Here is a 14,817-nt window from a genome sequence, read left to right as displayed (position 1 = left end):
ATAATCTTGATAAAAAGTTTGAATATGTACATTTTAATTTATTATATATAAAAATTTGATTGAAATTTTAATAAAAGATATTTAAAATAGTTTCTCTATATAAAATAACTTTAATATTAAAAGTTTAATGATATTTTCCCTTTTTTGTAATTTTATTCTTAAAAACACTTTTTAAAAAGAATTAGTCAAATACAATCTGCTTATCAAAAATATTTTAAAAATAAATTAATCAAAAAAACTATTAATTTTTTAAAATCACTTTTTTGAAAAGTTATCTCAAAAAAGTGCTTCTAGAAATAAGTAGTTTTTAGCATGTTCTTACTTGGTTTGGTTTCCTAATAGTGAAAAATCGTCTGCAAGCACCCCTTAACTTTCCCTTTTTACTATTTCTAATCCTCATAACCCTATTTTATTTAATGTCTTATCTATTTGTTGCGTCCACATATTTCAATTCGTATCATTTGATATTTGTAGGGGGTGTCAATAGTATTATTCGGACGGTTGTTTTATGAAATTTATTTTATATCATTTTTTTGATTATATTATTTCTTATAATTAAAATTAGACTTTTCAAAACTGTTTCATTATCTCGATTTTTCTTTGATATTGATACAGTTCGGTTAATTTTTGATTTTTTATTAAAAAATATAAAAATTAGAACACACTATTATGTATACTAAAAAAATAAACGAAAAAATGCTATTATGTATACTTGGGATGACTTTGACAAAAAATCTCTAAATATTTTTATTATTAAAGAGGTGATGGAATTAAAAAAATAAAAATAAAAATTCATCACATTACATTATGATAGTATAAAAAAATATAAAGAAAAAATAAAATATATAATTTACATCAGACGAGCTGAAAAGATCAATCAACATTATCTTCTCAATTTCATCTTCTCCATTTTTTCTTGAGAAAGTAACAAAGTTTCATCTTCTCCATTATCGACTTCAGATTCGGTGTCTTAGTATTTTTTCACCAAGCAGCTGTCTTCCCTTTTCACTTTTCTTACCCATTTTTTGTACTTGATCACCAGAATTTTGGTGCTGCTTTATTTGTTCTATTTATTTTTCTCGATTAAATCCTCGAAGATACCTATGTCCAAAGTATCAACTTGTAAGTTCCTTTATTGTTTACTTGGCAGAAATCATTTTTATCTGTTGAGACTTCCATGAATCACTGGTATGTATATTATCAATTGTGGTGTTCTGTTTTGGTTGAGGTATTCTTAAGTTTAATATACAAACATTAGTTTTATGCAATTTGACGCTCATCAGTGAGCAATCTCACTCTCAAAGTATAAGTATCTAGAGCTCTAATCTCTTCTCAATGATCATCTACAAAGTTTGGGATACCAAACTCAAAATTGCAACTTTTTGCACATCAATGACCAAAGGAGACTTCGTTTAATATATATATATATATATATTTTATAACTATGATGTTCGAGCACGACAAAGATGCTCAATCTCTAGTAAATCTATAATAAATAGTACTTTTAAAGTATTTTTTATAACCGTGATATTCAAGCACAATAAAAGTGCTCAATTTCTAGTAAATCTATAATAAAGGATTAAAGTTGTTGCTATATATATATATATATATATATATATATTTTATAATTATGATGTTCGACCACGATAAAGGTGCTCAATCTCTAGTAAATCTATAATAAAGAGTACTTAAAAAGGACCACTTTAAATAAACTCAACTATTTTTTTTATTTTATCCTAATAATTTTTATTTATTATCAACCTCTAGTAAATCTATAATAAAGAGTACTTAAAAAGGACCACTTTCAATAAACTCAACTATTTTTTTTATTTTATCCTAGTAGTTTTTATTTATTATTATTCCGCACTACTTATTACAGTAGGGTTTATGCTTTATAAGTTTGTCGCTCTTCCTCATTCCTTTATGAACAACTATGGCTAAACACAAAGAAAAGAAGACGAAGCTAGAGGACCAAAACCCTAGCGAAGGAGAAGGCAAAATGTACGATGATGAAACACAAAACTCCCAACACCAAGATATTGACGAAGGAAAATCGATTAAGAAGAACACGAAGAAGAAGAAGAAGGAGAAGTATACTGTGACAATGGAAGCAATCGCTGAAAATCCTAATAACATTTCTCCGATTGTTGGTTATTTTCCGTCAGGTTATGACCCTTTAAGGAACAACAACGACGGTGTTGAGGAATTGAGTACTAAGTTATATAGGAATGCTAAGAGAAGTAATCGATTACAGCTTGTGGTGAGCCCTAATGGGTCGCAGGTCGATTTTGTTGGGACTAATTATTCTGGCGAGGCGACATCGGCTCAGTTGTGTACTTACTCGCTTGGGGTACTGGATAAGGAAACCCAAACTCTCAAGATTGTTCCTATTGCAGGAAACAAGGTAATATTTTTGGTTGATTGGAAGGTATTTTATCATGGGAATTAGTTCTGTTTTAGTGTACTCTGTTGATTTACTTTGTATCTGGTTATTGTGTTTGATTGGGGAGTAGAAAGAAGCCATTTTATTTGAGGATTTATCCCCACTGCAGCAAACAAGGTGAATTCGATTCCGAAAGTTATTTATATTTGATTATTGAGTAAAACAGTAGGAACTTTTGCACCCAAATATGTGGCCTAGTGGCATTCTTTTAGTTTTGGTTGAATGTGATCATAAAACAGGGAGTTTTTGCATTGATTTGCGTAGTGTTTATGTGTTGCGAATTTGTTTACTCAAGGGTTCTTGCAAAGGAAGTTTCAGTGTGCGTACCATTTTGAAATGCTTAGAAACTGGAGAGTTTTTCTACTTTACACATAAACTCAGTTTGTTGTCTAACCAATAATTGTGACATTATCTAGGCTATGATACATAGTTTTTGTGATCTTGTATATCCTGATTTTCATTAACTTTGGACAGATGATGAGTGTAATAGCTGCTTCAATATCTTATTCTCTTTCATATTTGTTGTCTTATGATCACAGATAATTAGGTTGGAACCTAGAGTTAGAGGGTCAGAAGTACCGGAAACAGAAGATCCAGATACGGCCAAGCAAGAACTCACTGTAGAAGAGAGGAATGACAAAATGAGAGAGTTAACTCAAATGTACTCATCAAAGAAGTCTATACGACAGGTATGCTCCTTCCATTTTCCGTAATCTTTGACCGACATAAATAACATTGTGGATTCTCTACTTTTCAATTGCTTGAAATTCATAGTTTTTATTTTAATGACAAAGATAAATTGTGGAAGAGAAAAAGTTTGTCTATCTATCTGTATATTATTATATAAGCAGGAACCCCAAATTTAAAAGTTAAATTACCTAAATACCATTCTAATAAACCTACTTAAGCTAAATACCCTTGTGTCATAATTAAATAACCTTTCCTAATTTCTATTTGGTCTTCATTGTCACGTCTTTAGGCATCTCTAATACCCCTTTTAGTTTCCGTCTTTAGAAATCAATTCTCCCATGTCTATCTTCTCAATTTCATCTTCTCCATTTTTTCTTGAGAAAGTAACAGAGTTTCATCTTCTCCATTATCGACTTCAGATTCGATATCTTAGTATTTTTTCACCAAGCAGCTGTCTTCCCTTATCACTTTTCTTACCCATTTTTTGTACTTGATCACCAGAATTTCGGTGCTGCTCTATTTGTTCTATTTATTTTTCCTGGTTAAATCCTCGAAGATACCTATGTCCAAAATATCAACTTGTAAGTTCCTTTATTGTTTACTTGGCAGAAATCATTCTTATCTGTTGAGACTTCCATGAATCTCTGGTATGTATATTATCAATTGTGGTGTTATTTTTTGGGTGAGGTATTCTTAAGTTTAATATACAAACATTAGTTTTATGCAATTTGACGCTCATCAGTGAGCAATCTCACTCTCCAAGTACAAGTACTGAGATCACCTAGCATGGTTACTTCTTTACATAAGTCTTCATCAAGAGGTGTATATATCCTGCACATTTCTCTTAAAGAACTCTGTTGTTTGTAGCAGATTATTAACTTTTGATCAAAATTCTTCCTGAGGACTTAACAATTCGTTCTATTTAGTCTCACAGATAACTCATGCTATATATTTGGTAAAATAATAATGGGGTCTTCACTAGGTGCTTTCTGTGTCCTAATAGTCTCCTATTAGCGAAATAGAGATTTGTCTGATTGCACATTACAGCATGATAATAGAAGAGCTTTGCATCAATTGAACCTGACTTTCTCTGAGCTTATATTGTCGAACTCATCTATTTCAGTTCTTGATTTATTGTTTAGTTCTATTTTCCCCATGTTACTCAACTGACCATATATAACCTTCAATTAAATCAATTGTGTTTAGTCCCTGAAGATAACTAAACTAACGTTACTAATAAAACTTAACAGCAGACTCATTAATTATGAAAACAAAAACAAATAAAAAAATGAGATGTATTTGGACCTTGTTTTGCAACTTGTAATGTGCTACTGTAACCTATCCATTGAGACACTGATGACGGTGAGACTTCCATTACTACAGATCTTGTGAGTGATCTTAAGGGTAGCCTGATCTTGCTCCACTCCTTGTTAATGACATTAGGGCTCTCCATAAAGCAAAGCGGCAGAGGTGGTTAATGGTGGTGGCTGGTGATTGTTGATAAAAGTGGCGGTGAAATTATTCATATAAAAATACCACTTGGTGATATTAAGGGTGTGTTTGGTATGAAGGAAAATGTTTCCTTGAAAGTACGTAGGTTTCCTATTTATTTTCTTGTGTTTGGTAGGTATGCAAAAACTATTATCCTAAAAGCATTTGTATATAATTTAGACAAATACTATGGGAGATGGGGTTAAGGAGGTAAGGGTGTGGGACGGTGGGGATGAGGGATATGGGGGTGGGGGTGAAGATACACAATCAATGTTGAATGTCACTAATAGGGCTTGCTTTCTCTACTTCCATTAGGGAACTCATTTTTTATCATTTTTAAGGAGCTCGTTTTCCTAGAGTATGTTTTCCCAAATATGTAAGGTAAACAAATGCACTTAATGACCTAAGGTTTGAACCGTACAAATTCAGACCTCTGTTAAGTGCATACAAATGAGGCCTAAGAGATCATGCTTTAAAGAATCTTTGAAATTATTGAATGGCCAGAGTATCCTGAGCAGCTTTTAGTGTGGTTGAATATTTGTAAGGAACTGGTATCTATAGACTATAAGTAGTCTTTTTCTTAAAACATGCGTAAAGTTGTAAGATTGAAGATTAGAGTTGGATTTGAATTTAAATTTAAAATCAGTGAGGGTACTGAACAAACTCCAACAATTTTTATTTTGACATCTCTACTTCATCTTGGTTCTTATGAAGGGTCCCTTCCCCGGACCCTGGGCATAGCGGGAGCTTTAGTGCACCGGACTGCCCTTTTTATTAATTTGTCTAGCAATGATTAGCAAAGTTTATGGTAAAGAATGCTGTGATGTAATTTTGTGACTTTATAGACAATGAATGAGGTTTCTAACTTAGAAAATACACCTTCTTTCTACTATAAAAGTGAGAACTCCAAATTAAAAGGTTATATGTTTCCTTAATCTATGTGTATCTTTGTTTTATTCAATTGATGTTTATGTTACTTCTTTGAAATCATTTAATATTCCTTTTATTCTTAAAGTTGTGATTAACATATATGTTCTTTTCCCTTATCTTTGAGACTTTGACAATTTTATCAACTAATATTCAACCTTTTTCCCTCAAAAAAGTTGTTACCTTTTTGAAGAAACTTGGCTCCTTAGTCAACATCCTGTATATGGGGAGGTTTTACATGATAACAAAGTTATTTTTTGTCTGTAGTTATTTTGTTGCAGAGTTCGGTGTTAGTTTGGAACAAAATTTTAAGATTTGATGTTTGTTTAGAACAGAATCTTATTTGAATTTTTTTTTCTCGACTGAATGAATCTTGAATAAAACAACATACCCAGTGAAATTCCACTAAGTGGAGTCTAGGGAGGGTAGAGTGTACACAGACCTTACCACTACCTCGTGGAGGTAGAGAGACTATTTTCGGAAGACCTTCGGCTCAAGTGTGTCAAATCCAAGTGAAAGAAGAAGAAAACGATTAAGGCAATGAAAAAAAGCATTTCAGTTAAATAAGAAAAGCAATGTACAATCGACAAAATAAGAAATAGCAACAACAAATTAGTGTGGTGATCGAAACAGAATAAACAACACATGATTGAATCTTGAATCCAATGTAAATTTGTATAATGTTTGCTAGAAAACAATTGCTACAACAATCAACATTATTGTAATTACCATATCTACTATTGGGTAATTTTGTAATGATATTCAAATTGATCATTCACAGAGACGTATATTTTATTCTTTTGTGTATAATTAATTAATTATATACTCAAAGCTTAATTTTAAAAATATTTGATACTATCTTACAAAGCCGCATACATACTTTATGACTTGGCATACACGTGCAATGCATTTACCGAGAAACTACCAAAAAAAGAAATAAAGATCTTCGAAAAGCAAAGCTGGCTGTCATTGTTAGCTATATGTTCCGAATAAGTACATGACCGTGTAGAAGAAAGAAGAGATAAATTGCTCTGCAGATAAATTTGTCATCAAGATTTCGTAGTAGTAGTAGTATTTTCTTCTTTATATAGTTCTGGTCTTTGCTTTCCAGGCTAGGAAGCTTGATTCCCTACGTCAACAAGAAGATACTGGAAATCAAGAGGAATTTGACAGGAATATAGCCGGGGCAATAAACAAAGAGGCTCTTGAAGTAGCTGTTACAATAGACAGTGCTCGGAATGTACCACCTCATGATCTAGATGCCACGACACCCGAGTTGGCATATCCACTAGACAGGATTATTTCCAAAGGAGAGTGGGATTATCTTTTGGATGTTTTTAAACTCACGGAAGCTGGAGCAGAAATGACACCTGATCTTTATCCAAGCTTTGTTTGCAACAGATCCTACAAATTGGAACATATACAGGTACTAAATGGTTAAAATTGCATATTATTATCTTTTGCTTGTATTAGCAGTGAACACTTGAGTCGTATTTAGATCAAACAGTTTCATATTTTCCTTATCTAGCATGCACAACTCACCTGCTTTATTGTAGGACGAAGATGAAAAGAAAAGGCTGGCAGGCATATTTTCATTCATTACTCATCTTGTTAAGTTCAAGGATAAACATTCTATGGATGGTGTATCATCAGCAAAGCATCAAAAGATTCCTGGCATCTTGTTCCAGAAGTTCTCTTCAATGTTTGCTATTTCAGATTCAAAAAGGCTGCCGGAAGAGAAAAAAAATCTTCTTATCAACTATGTGTTGGTGCTTACTCTTTTTGCTGATGATTTTCGTAGTGATCCTTCTGATATAGCCAAAGATTTGAGAATGAATGCTGTAGCATTGCGGCCTTACTATGAGTACTTAGGTTGCAAGTTTGTTCATGAGAAAAAGGTACTGTTGGCTACACTTCCTGTTCCACTTGTATTTCCAAGTCTAAGGAGGAAGAGAAGAGGAAGGTAGATTCACTTTTATAAGTAACCTCAGACATTGAGAGCCGATGAAATGCAATGCATTCTCAGACCCTGTTGTCATATTTGTTTGCCATCAATTTTGAATACCTATTTATTGAAAGTTGAAACTTGAGTTTCTTATATGAAGAGTTGTAATGCATGGTCTATATATCACATTTGATTTGCAGTTTCTCTCATTATGAAATATAGGAGATAGGCTATTTTAAGTTATGTTAAGATGCTTTAACCTATTTTCTTAAGAGTTTTCAATTTCATTTTGGAAATTTATGGGATTTGGGTTTATTTTGCTGCCTTTTCCCTTTTTGATTTACAATAAGTTGGTATTTTATAGCCAAACTGGGTTTACCTGTGAATTTGGCTCAAACTAGTGCCTATTCTCTTTCTCTATCTCTACGAGTAGTCTCATTTGAGAGATAAATTTGACCCTTTTCCATAATAAAAAAGAATATGAATATTGTCTCTTATACATGGAAGAATTTAAGAATATGACACTTTGGCTCAAACTAGTTTTTGGTCTATAACTAGTTGATTAGGAGCCATGCCAAGCGGCTAAAAATTACATTTTTTTTTTATTAAAATAGATTTTTTAATAAAGTGCTTTTTGGAAAAAGCAATTTGTATATGGAAACATTCATTTGAAAAGTGGTTTTGATAAACAGATTGTGTTTGATTGATTTTTTTAAAATAGTTGCTTTTGAGAGTTAAACTATGAAAAAGAATATGTAATGCACTTTTAATATTAACATTATTTTATACAAAAAAATATTTTTATACATCTACTATATAAAATTTAATTAATTTTTTTATATTTAATTAAAAAATACATTTACAAATTCTCATTCAATATTATACATAAATAAATCAAAAAAAATATTAAATACTCATATAAATTAACATAATGATTGAAATATAATTAAAAATATCAAGACAAATAAATTAAATTATCATTCCACAAACTAAAACAAAACGTAAAATGAAATAAAAAATTTATTCTTTAAAAATAAAGAATAAAATCCTTAAATGGAACTTAACCTAATTTATGAGATATGCTAATTAATTGACAAATGATATATTGATAGATATCTATAAATTGTATTGGTACTTTTGTCTTGAAAAAAAATAATTTATGATTTTTTTAAAACAGAAAATTTTAGCTTCTTCCCAACTCAAAAAAAATGCTTCTGCTTCAATTTAAAAATTATTTTAATAATTGAGCAAACACTTTAATTTTTCAATTTTTTTTTAATTTTTAATTTTAGCCTTCCAATTACCTGGCCAAACAGGCTAAAATCTTTAGAAAAAGAACATAAATGTCCATTTACTTTGATGCCAAACAATAAATATTTTCACCTTTTTTCGCAGTATAGTCAAATCTGCTATATTAGCATGACATCAACGACTAACTCTTTTTTTTGTTGCCTTTTTCTTTCTTATTTGTTTATCTTCTTGTCTTCTTTCTTTTTTCCATTCAAAAATTAAATTATATATATTAGCTATTGTGCAATTTCAGATCAAAGCATGAAATCGTGTTTTAGATCCTCTGGCCAAACACGCCTACTAAGAATCTATACAATGCAGTGAAAAGTAGGGTCTGAGGAGAGGAGAGTGAGGTGGCCGCAGACCTTATATCTATACTTTTCTGGGATAAAAATATTATTTTCGATAGACCCTCAACTTAAGAAATTATTTTCATACAAAAGAAGCAAAAAAGAGGCATTTGGTTAACATTCTAGTTTCTTTCTCCAAAAATATGATTAAGTTATCCAGTCGTGCTTATATTTGTGCAGATCATGATCGTGGTGGTCTTACATATTTGAGGCAGTCTCATGTTTTACATATTTAAAAAAAGGACCTTTTTCAAATATCTCTTTTGTTAGTTTCAGAACTCAAATATATAAGATGTAAATCAAGATCTCTTGTAAAAACTAAAAAGAACATATAATTAACGACACAATCAAGGAACCCTTTGATTTGTACGACTACTTATCTACAATCTCGAGGAAAGCTAATTTACCTTGTAATTGAGCTGATTTTGTTCAATTAACAAGTTTAATACACCATTCACACATGATTGGGAAGGAATTGAATATCAGATGCATAGATGTTGCAAAGGAAATAATTTCAGATTTATGAAAACAACAATTATATTTAATACATTTTTCTCTCCTTGTTTATCTTATTCGATCCAAATTGACACATTTATCTATCTGTTATTCTTTCATTTACAAACAAGTAAGAAAAAAAAGAAAAAAATTGTGATTTTTTTCTTCCTAATTTATATCATCTATATCTTCTTTATATTTTCTATGCATGTACTTATTTTATCACAAATCTCGTTTGATTAATTTTGTTTTTTATTTTAAGTGTGAAGAAAGGTAAGGACTTCCTTGTCACGACCCAAGCCTAGGGCCTAGACGTGACATGGCGAATGAGGAACCCGAAAGTACCTCAAACAAGCCTCTTAGCATTCTTTTAGCCTTTCATAGGTAATGATGATAAATAAACAAACGGAAATCATAATAAATCTTCAACTTACATATGTCCAACAATACCTCTAATTATTTGATTTAACGGGGCTAAGACAAGTCCCTAGCTCACCCTCAATCATAATAGAAGAAATTTCATAGTAAAACGTCTTAACATATTATAAGTTAGAAATATAAAGGAGTATTGTTCCCGGAACATGGGAACTCACCAAAAGTAGTCTTCAAACGAAGTCTCAACTAGCCACGTGGAGGAGAACGAGGAGGAGCACTGATCCCTACATGGTGATATCATGTAGGCAAAAGAGTATGCTTTAGTACTTTGAATGTACTAAGTATGTAAGGATGCATGAACATTGAGGAAACATTAAAACATTTATGTAATATGAAACATAATTTAATGTATGCATAATAAATCATATATATATCCTTTAAAACATTCATTTTGTGGGAAATTAACCATAACCGACATTTAAGACCATGCGAGCTATTACATGGAATCCAACATAACCCCCTACGTTGGTCGGGGAGACTACTTGCCAGGTAGAACTCCATCAACTTCATTCATTTCTTTAACTTTAACTTAAAGGGCTATTTATGGATCCATTAGCCTAAGCCTACAAGGGCTCCTATGTTGGCACATAGTTAATGAGACAAGGGGTTGCTACTAGGATTTCCTTACCGAATCCCACCTCAATGACCCATTCGGTGTTAAGTCAATCCCACAGAATAGTTTAATACTTCAAAATAGTCATAACATATAGCTTGAGAATTCAAAATATCATATTCGATAGAATAGCTCATTAAAACATTTGGTAATTCAAATATGCAAGAATTTTCCTTATTGCATAAAGAATCCATCATTCATATCATTTCATCATTCTTTTATTTCATAAGACTCCCTTTTGATCATAGATATTGCTTTTATAAACATTCATTTGGAGTCAAAGCTTTCAAGTCAAACTTTGTTAAAAACATAGTAAAACTAGGTGGGATCAAATCACTTCAACTTGCAAATATGTATGTAAATAAATATACATAAATACTTTAAAATTCATTAATTAAAAATCATGATTTAAACAACCCACCATGAATTTCAAGAACCTTTAAATAGATAAATAGAAGAATTACTTGCAAACCATTAATTCATACATATGAAATTATGTTGCATCGAAATAGATCAATAATCATTAATTTAACCATAATTCATACTATTAAGTTAAAATAAAAATTACTATAAGAAAATATTACTTGAAATCAAGAGACTTAATTGAAATAGATTTTGGACTATATGGATGGAAGAACTCATGGATAAACACCCACATAACTTAGAGTAAATCTTAAAGAAAATAAATATAATTTATCATATAATCAAAATAATTTAGACATGAGAGTGGAAGGAATACTCTCATTGAAGCCTTACATACCTGGAAACCGAAGCTTTAGTTGGTACCGAAAGACTTAATGAACACTCTTGAGTCCTAGCTTCTCTCCTCGCCGAAACGTTTTGTGTACTACCCGGAGTATATGAATCAACGAAATAGTATTTCTTCACTACTAAGAACTAAAACTATATTTGAGAATGTGTAAAGAAGTGTATAGAGAGAAGATTTGCTTGAGAAAGCTTGATGAATAAAATGAGGAAATAAGGTGGGTATTTATAGGTGGGAAAGAGGGACCTAACAGTAAATAAAATAATTATAAATAAAAATCTGAAAATTTAGTGGAATATATTGATGTCATGGATGATATTAAATGGAGGACAATTTATGTCATTAGTGATGTCAAATGTATCTAGATCTTTCTATGATAGGTGAAATGAGTTATCTTTGACAGAATACTCTTTTTGGGAGCTACGTTTGAATAAGATAAATTCCTTATTAGGATTTGGTGTCTTCATAAGAATTGTAGATATGGAAGTCTAGTTTCATATCGTTCAAGAATCAACCAATTTGGATAAACCTACAGTGAGATATGAATTTTCTTCTATAAACACTCATTTCCGTCACAGCATCCTACCTTACAAAAATTAATTTATTTGACCTACTTAAACTCCGAATATTAAAATATGGTATTCATAAAAGTTGTAGGTAATGATCTTGTAGTTACCCAGAAATTTGAATCACTCAATTGGGATATTCCTATAAAAAGTTATGCCCAAAATACAGAGGCTGTATCATGTTTAGGCGAAAATTGAAACATCGTATACAACGTTTTTAGGGGATGTTACATTATCTCCCCCTTGGGAACATTCCTCCACATGATTGAAAAGCACTACGTCGACAATTTTATTAACAAATCTTAACAAATAATTGATGAATAAACAACAAAAATCCATCCGTATTAAACAAAGAAGAAATAGAAAAACAAAAACACAAACTGGCTTTGCAAATTTGATCCTACGAGGAATTCCATAAAAAAAGGATCCATGATGGTCGTCTTTAATCTCTTTAGAATCATTGATGTTACTGAAACACAGAAAGCCAAACCCGTAAGAGGAATATGAGGTTAAGTAGGTCATACTTCTCGAACATAGATATTAGATCGGGATCAATAACGTCATGGGCTAGATCAACCGCCCATATTCTTTGACGTTGTTTTTTCTAGCATCGCCATTATTAAAACCCTAAAAAGTTAGTCAACACAAAAAATAAAACTTAGAACACAAAAATATCAAATCGAGATTTGGGCAAACAAGAAAAGAAAGAAGATATATTTTTGATTGTGGCCAAGAAGAAGAGGCAATTAAGTAAGTGAAACTTTGAAAATGACGTTTCTTTCTTTAGGTTTTCTTATCTTATATGAGAAGGAGAAGAGGTGATGGTTTAAAAAAGAGGATTGTGTGAATCCAAAGTTGTCACATCTACTACAGTTATTTCTATGAAGTAGTTTATGGGTACGTGCGTGGCACGTGTGATCTTTGCATTTTTTATGATTCATTAGAATGATTAAATTCTATAAAAACATGCGTTAAATATTCGTGGTGGGTTCACATGTGTATTTCTGCAGATCATGATCTTGGTGGTCTTACATAGGGTTGTTCAAAATTGAACTGAAACCGATAGTCAAATCAAAAAAAGTTATTCGTTTATTGGTAATGGGTCATTGGTTTAGTGATTTTGTTAACAATTTTAATTTATTTTAATATCAGGTTATCGATTCTTAATTGTTTAAGGTTTTTCTTAACGGATTAACCGATAATTCGATAGTAAATTAATAAATTATATTTGTACCATTCGGTATATAAAGTCCTTGACTTAGTGTTAAGTTTCATACTTTTATTTCTGATTGTCTCAAACTCTCGATTATTCTACAATGTGCTAGTATTTGCTATTGGACAAGATGCAATCTATCAACTCATGTGCATAGCTCGTTTGGATTGTTACCTTGTTTAATTCTAAGTGATTTTCAATAATTATTTTTATGTCTAATCTTAATGGTTAAACCGATAACCAAATCGATAATGATCAATAACCAATAAGTCAATATCTTAATGGTTGTACAATAGTTTAGTATTTTTACAAACTGATAACCGATTAGTCAAAACGATAAATTTTAAAACCGAACCAAACCGATCAATACACAACTCTAGTCTTACATGTTTGAGGTAGTCTTATATATTATATTTTTTACAGATGACCTTTTTCATATATCTCTCAAATGTTCAAATATCTTAGACATAAATAAAGATCTCACGTAAGAAGTAAAAATAACACATAATTAACTACACAATCTATGAACCCTTTGATTTATGCGACTACTTATCTGAATTTTCGAGAAAAGCAAATTTGGCTTGTCTATTGAGCTGATTTTGTTCAATTAACAAGTTTAATAAGCCAATCACACTTTGTTGAGAAGGAACTGAATACCAGATGCATAGATGTTGCAAAAACATGATTTCAGATTTATGGAAACAATAATTAGTTTTGATACATTTCTTCTCTTTGTTCATCACATTCGATTAAAATCGGCACATTTGTCTATCTGTTATTCTTTCATTTAAAAAAAGCAAGAAAAAGGAGAACTTGTGATTCTTTTCTTCCTAGTTTATATAGGGAGGGCTGCCCTATACTTTGCTAGGGTATAGAACCTATTTATCTAGTGTGGATTCTCTAATATGAGCCTATCAGGGCCAAATGGTCAATTGACAAAGCGGTGAAACATAATCCTATGATGACATGTAATTCTGGGACTTGGGCTATCTAGAACCCTCATTCACTCGGTGCTAAATAATCCTCCCAAAATATTCAGAAAAGTATAACTAAAATCATACTGAGAGTTTTTGCTCAAATCTGTAAATTGTTGGTGAGACTAAGCTCACAACTATTTGAAACATATTGATGTTATGAGTTTTCATGATAAAGGAGAATTCTCTTTGAAAATCATATCTATTTATAATGAAGAGAGTTGTAAACTTTCGTACCGAATCTTTGAACTGACTAAACTTCCTTCAAAATATAATCTTTACAATAGGTATCACGAAAACATATTTTCTTGAACTCACAAGAATAATGCTCTTGAAACTAAAAATAAGAACACTTTCTCAAAATACTTCTTGAAAATCTTAAACATGCTTCTTTCATGAAATTAATGTATATGAAAATAATCATGAACCATGAATCAAAAATCATTAATGATATATATTACCATAATTTTGATGGTAAAATCAAGAATCAATGATAGGAGATAGAGGAAATTTGATACCATAGACTTTGGGGTAAAAACCCTAGCTTTGATCATACTAATTGAAATTAAAACTGAAGGCATGAGGAAGAACTAAATCCCCCACTATAATAGCCTTACAT

At 31.0% G+C, this 14,817-nt stretch overlaps 1 protein-coding gene across 1 annotated transcript; it reads left to right on the top strand.

The window, feature by feature from the left end:
- The first annotated feature begins 1,843 nt into the window (after positions 1 to 1,843).
- LOC129900877 (uncharacterized) lies at positions 1,844 to 7,705 on the top strand. Its single transcript, XM_055975952.1, has 4 exons — positions 1,844 to 2,404; positions 2,983 to 3,132; positions 6,663 to 6,977; positions 7,108 to 7,705. Exons 1-4 carry the CDS (start codon positions 1,934 to 1,936, stop codon positions 7,516 to 7,518), a joined length of 1,347 nt encoding a protein of 448 aa, XP_055831927.1. The 5' UTR covers positions 1,844 to 1,933; the 3' UTR covers positions 7,519 to 7,705.
- Positions 7,706 to 14,817: the final 7,112 nt, after the last annotated feature.

The sequence above is a fragment of the Solanum dulcamara genome, chromosome 8 (genome assembly GCF_947179165.1).
Source record: "Solanum dulcamara chromosome 8, daSolDulc1.2, whole genome shotgun sequence".
Classification (NCBI taxonomy): domain Eukaryota; kingdom Viridiplantae; phylum Streptophyta; class Magnoliopsida; order Solanales; family Solanaceae; genus Solanum; species Solanum dulcamara.
The sequence above is the reverse complement of the archived record's forward strand: the minus strand, read 5'-3'. Positions and strand labels throughout refer to the sequence as shown.

Coding starts and splice junctions, on each gene's coding strand:
- LOC129900877 (XM_055975952.1), top strand. CDS start 1,934: ATGGCTAAACACAAAGAAAAGAAGACGAAGCTAGAGGACCAAAACCCT. Junction 2,405..2,982: donor TTCCTATTGCAGGAAACAAG/GTAATATTTTTG, acceptor TTATGATCACAG/ATAATTAGGTTGGAACCTAG. Junction 3,133..6,662: donor CAAAGAAGTCTATACGACAG/GTATGCTCCTTC, acceptor TTTGCTTTCCAG/GCTAGGAAGCTTGATTCCCT.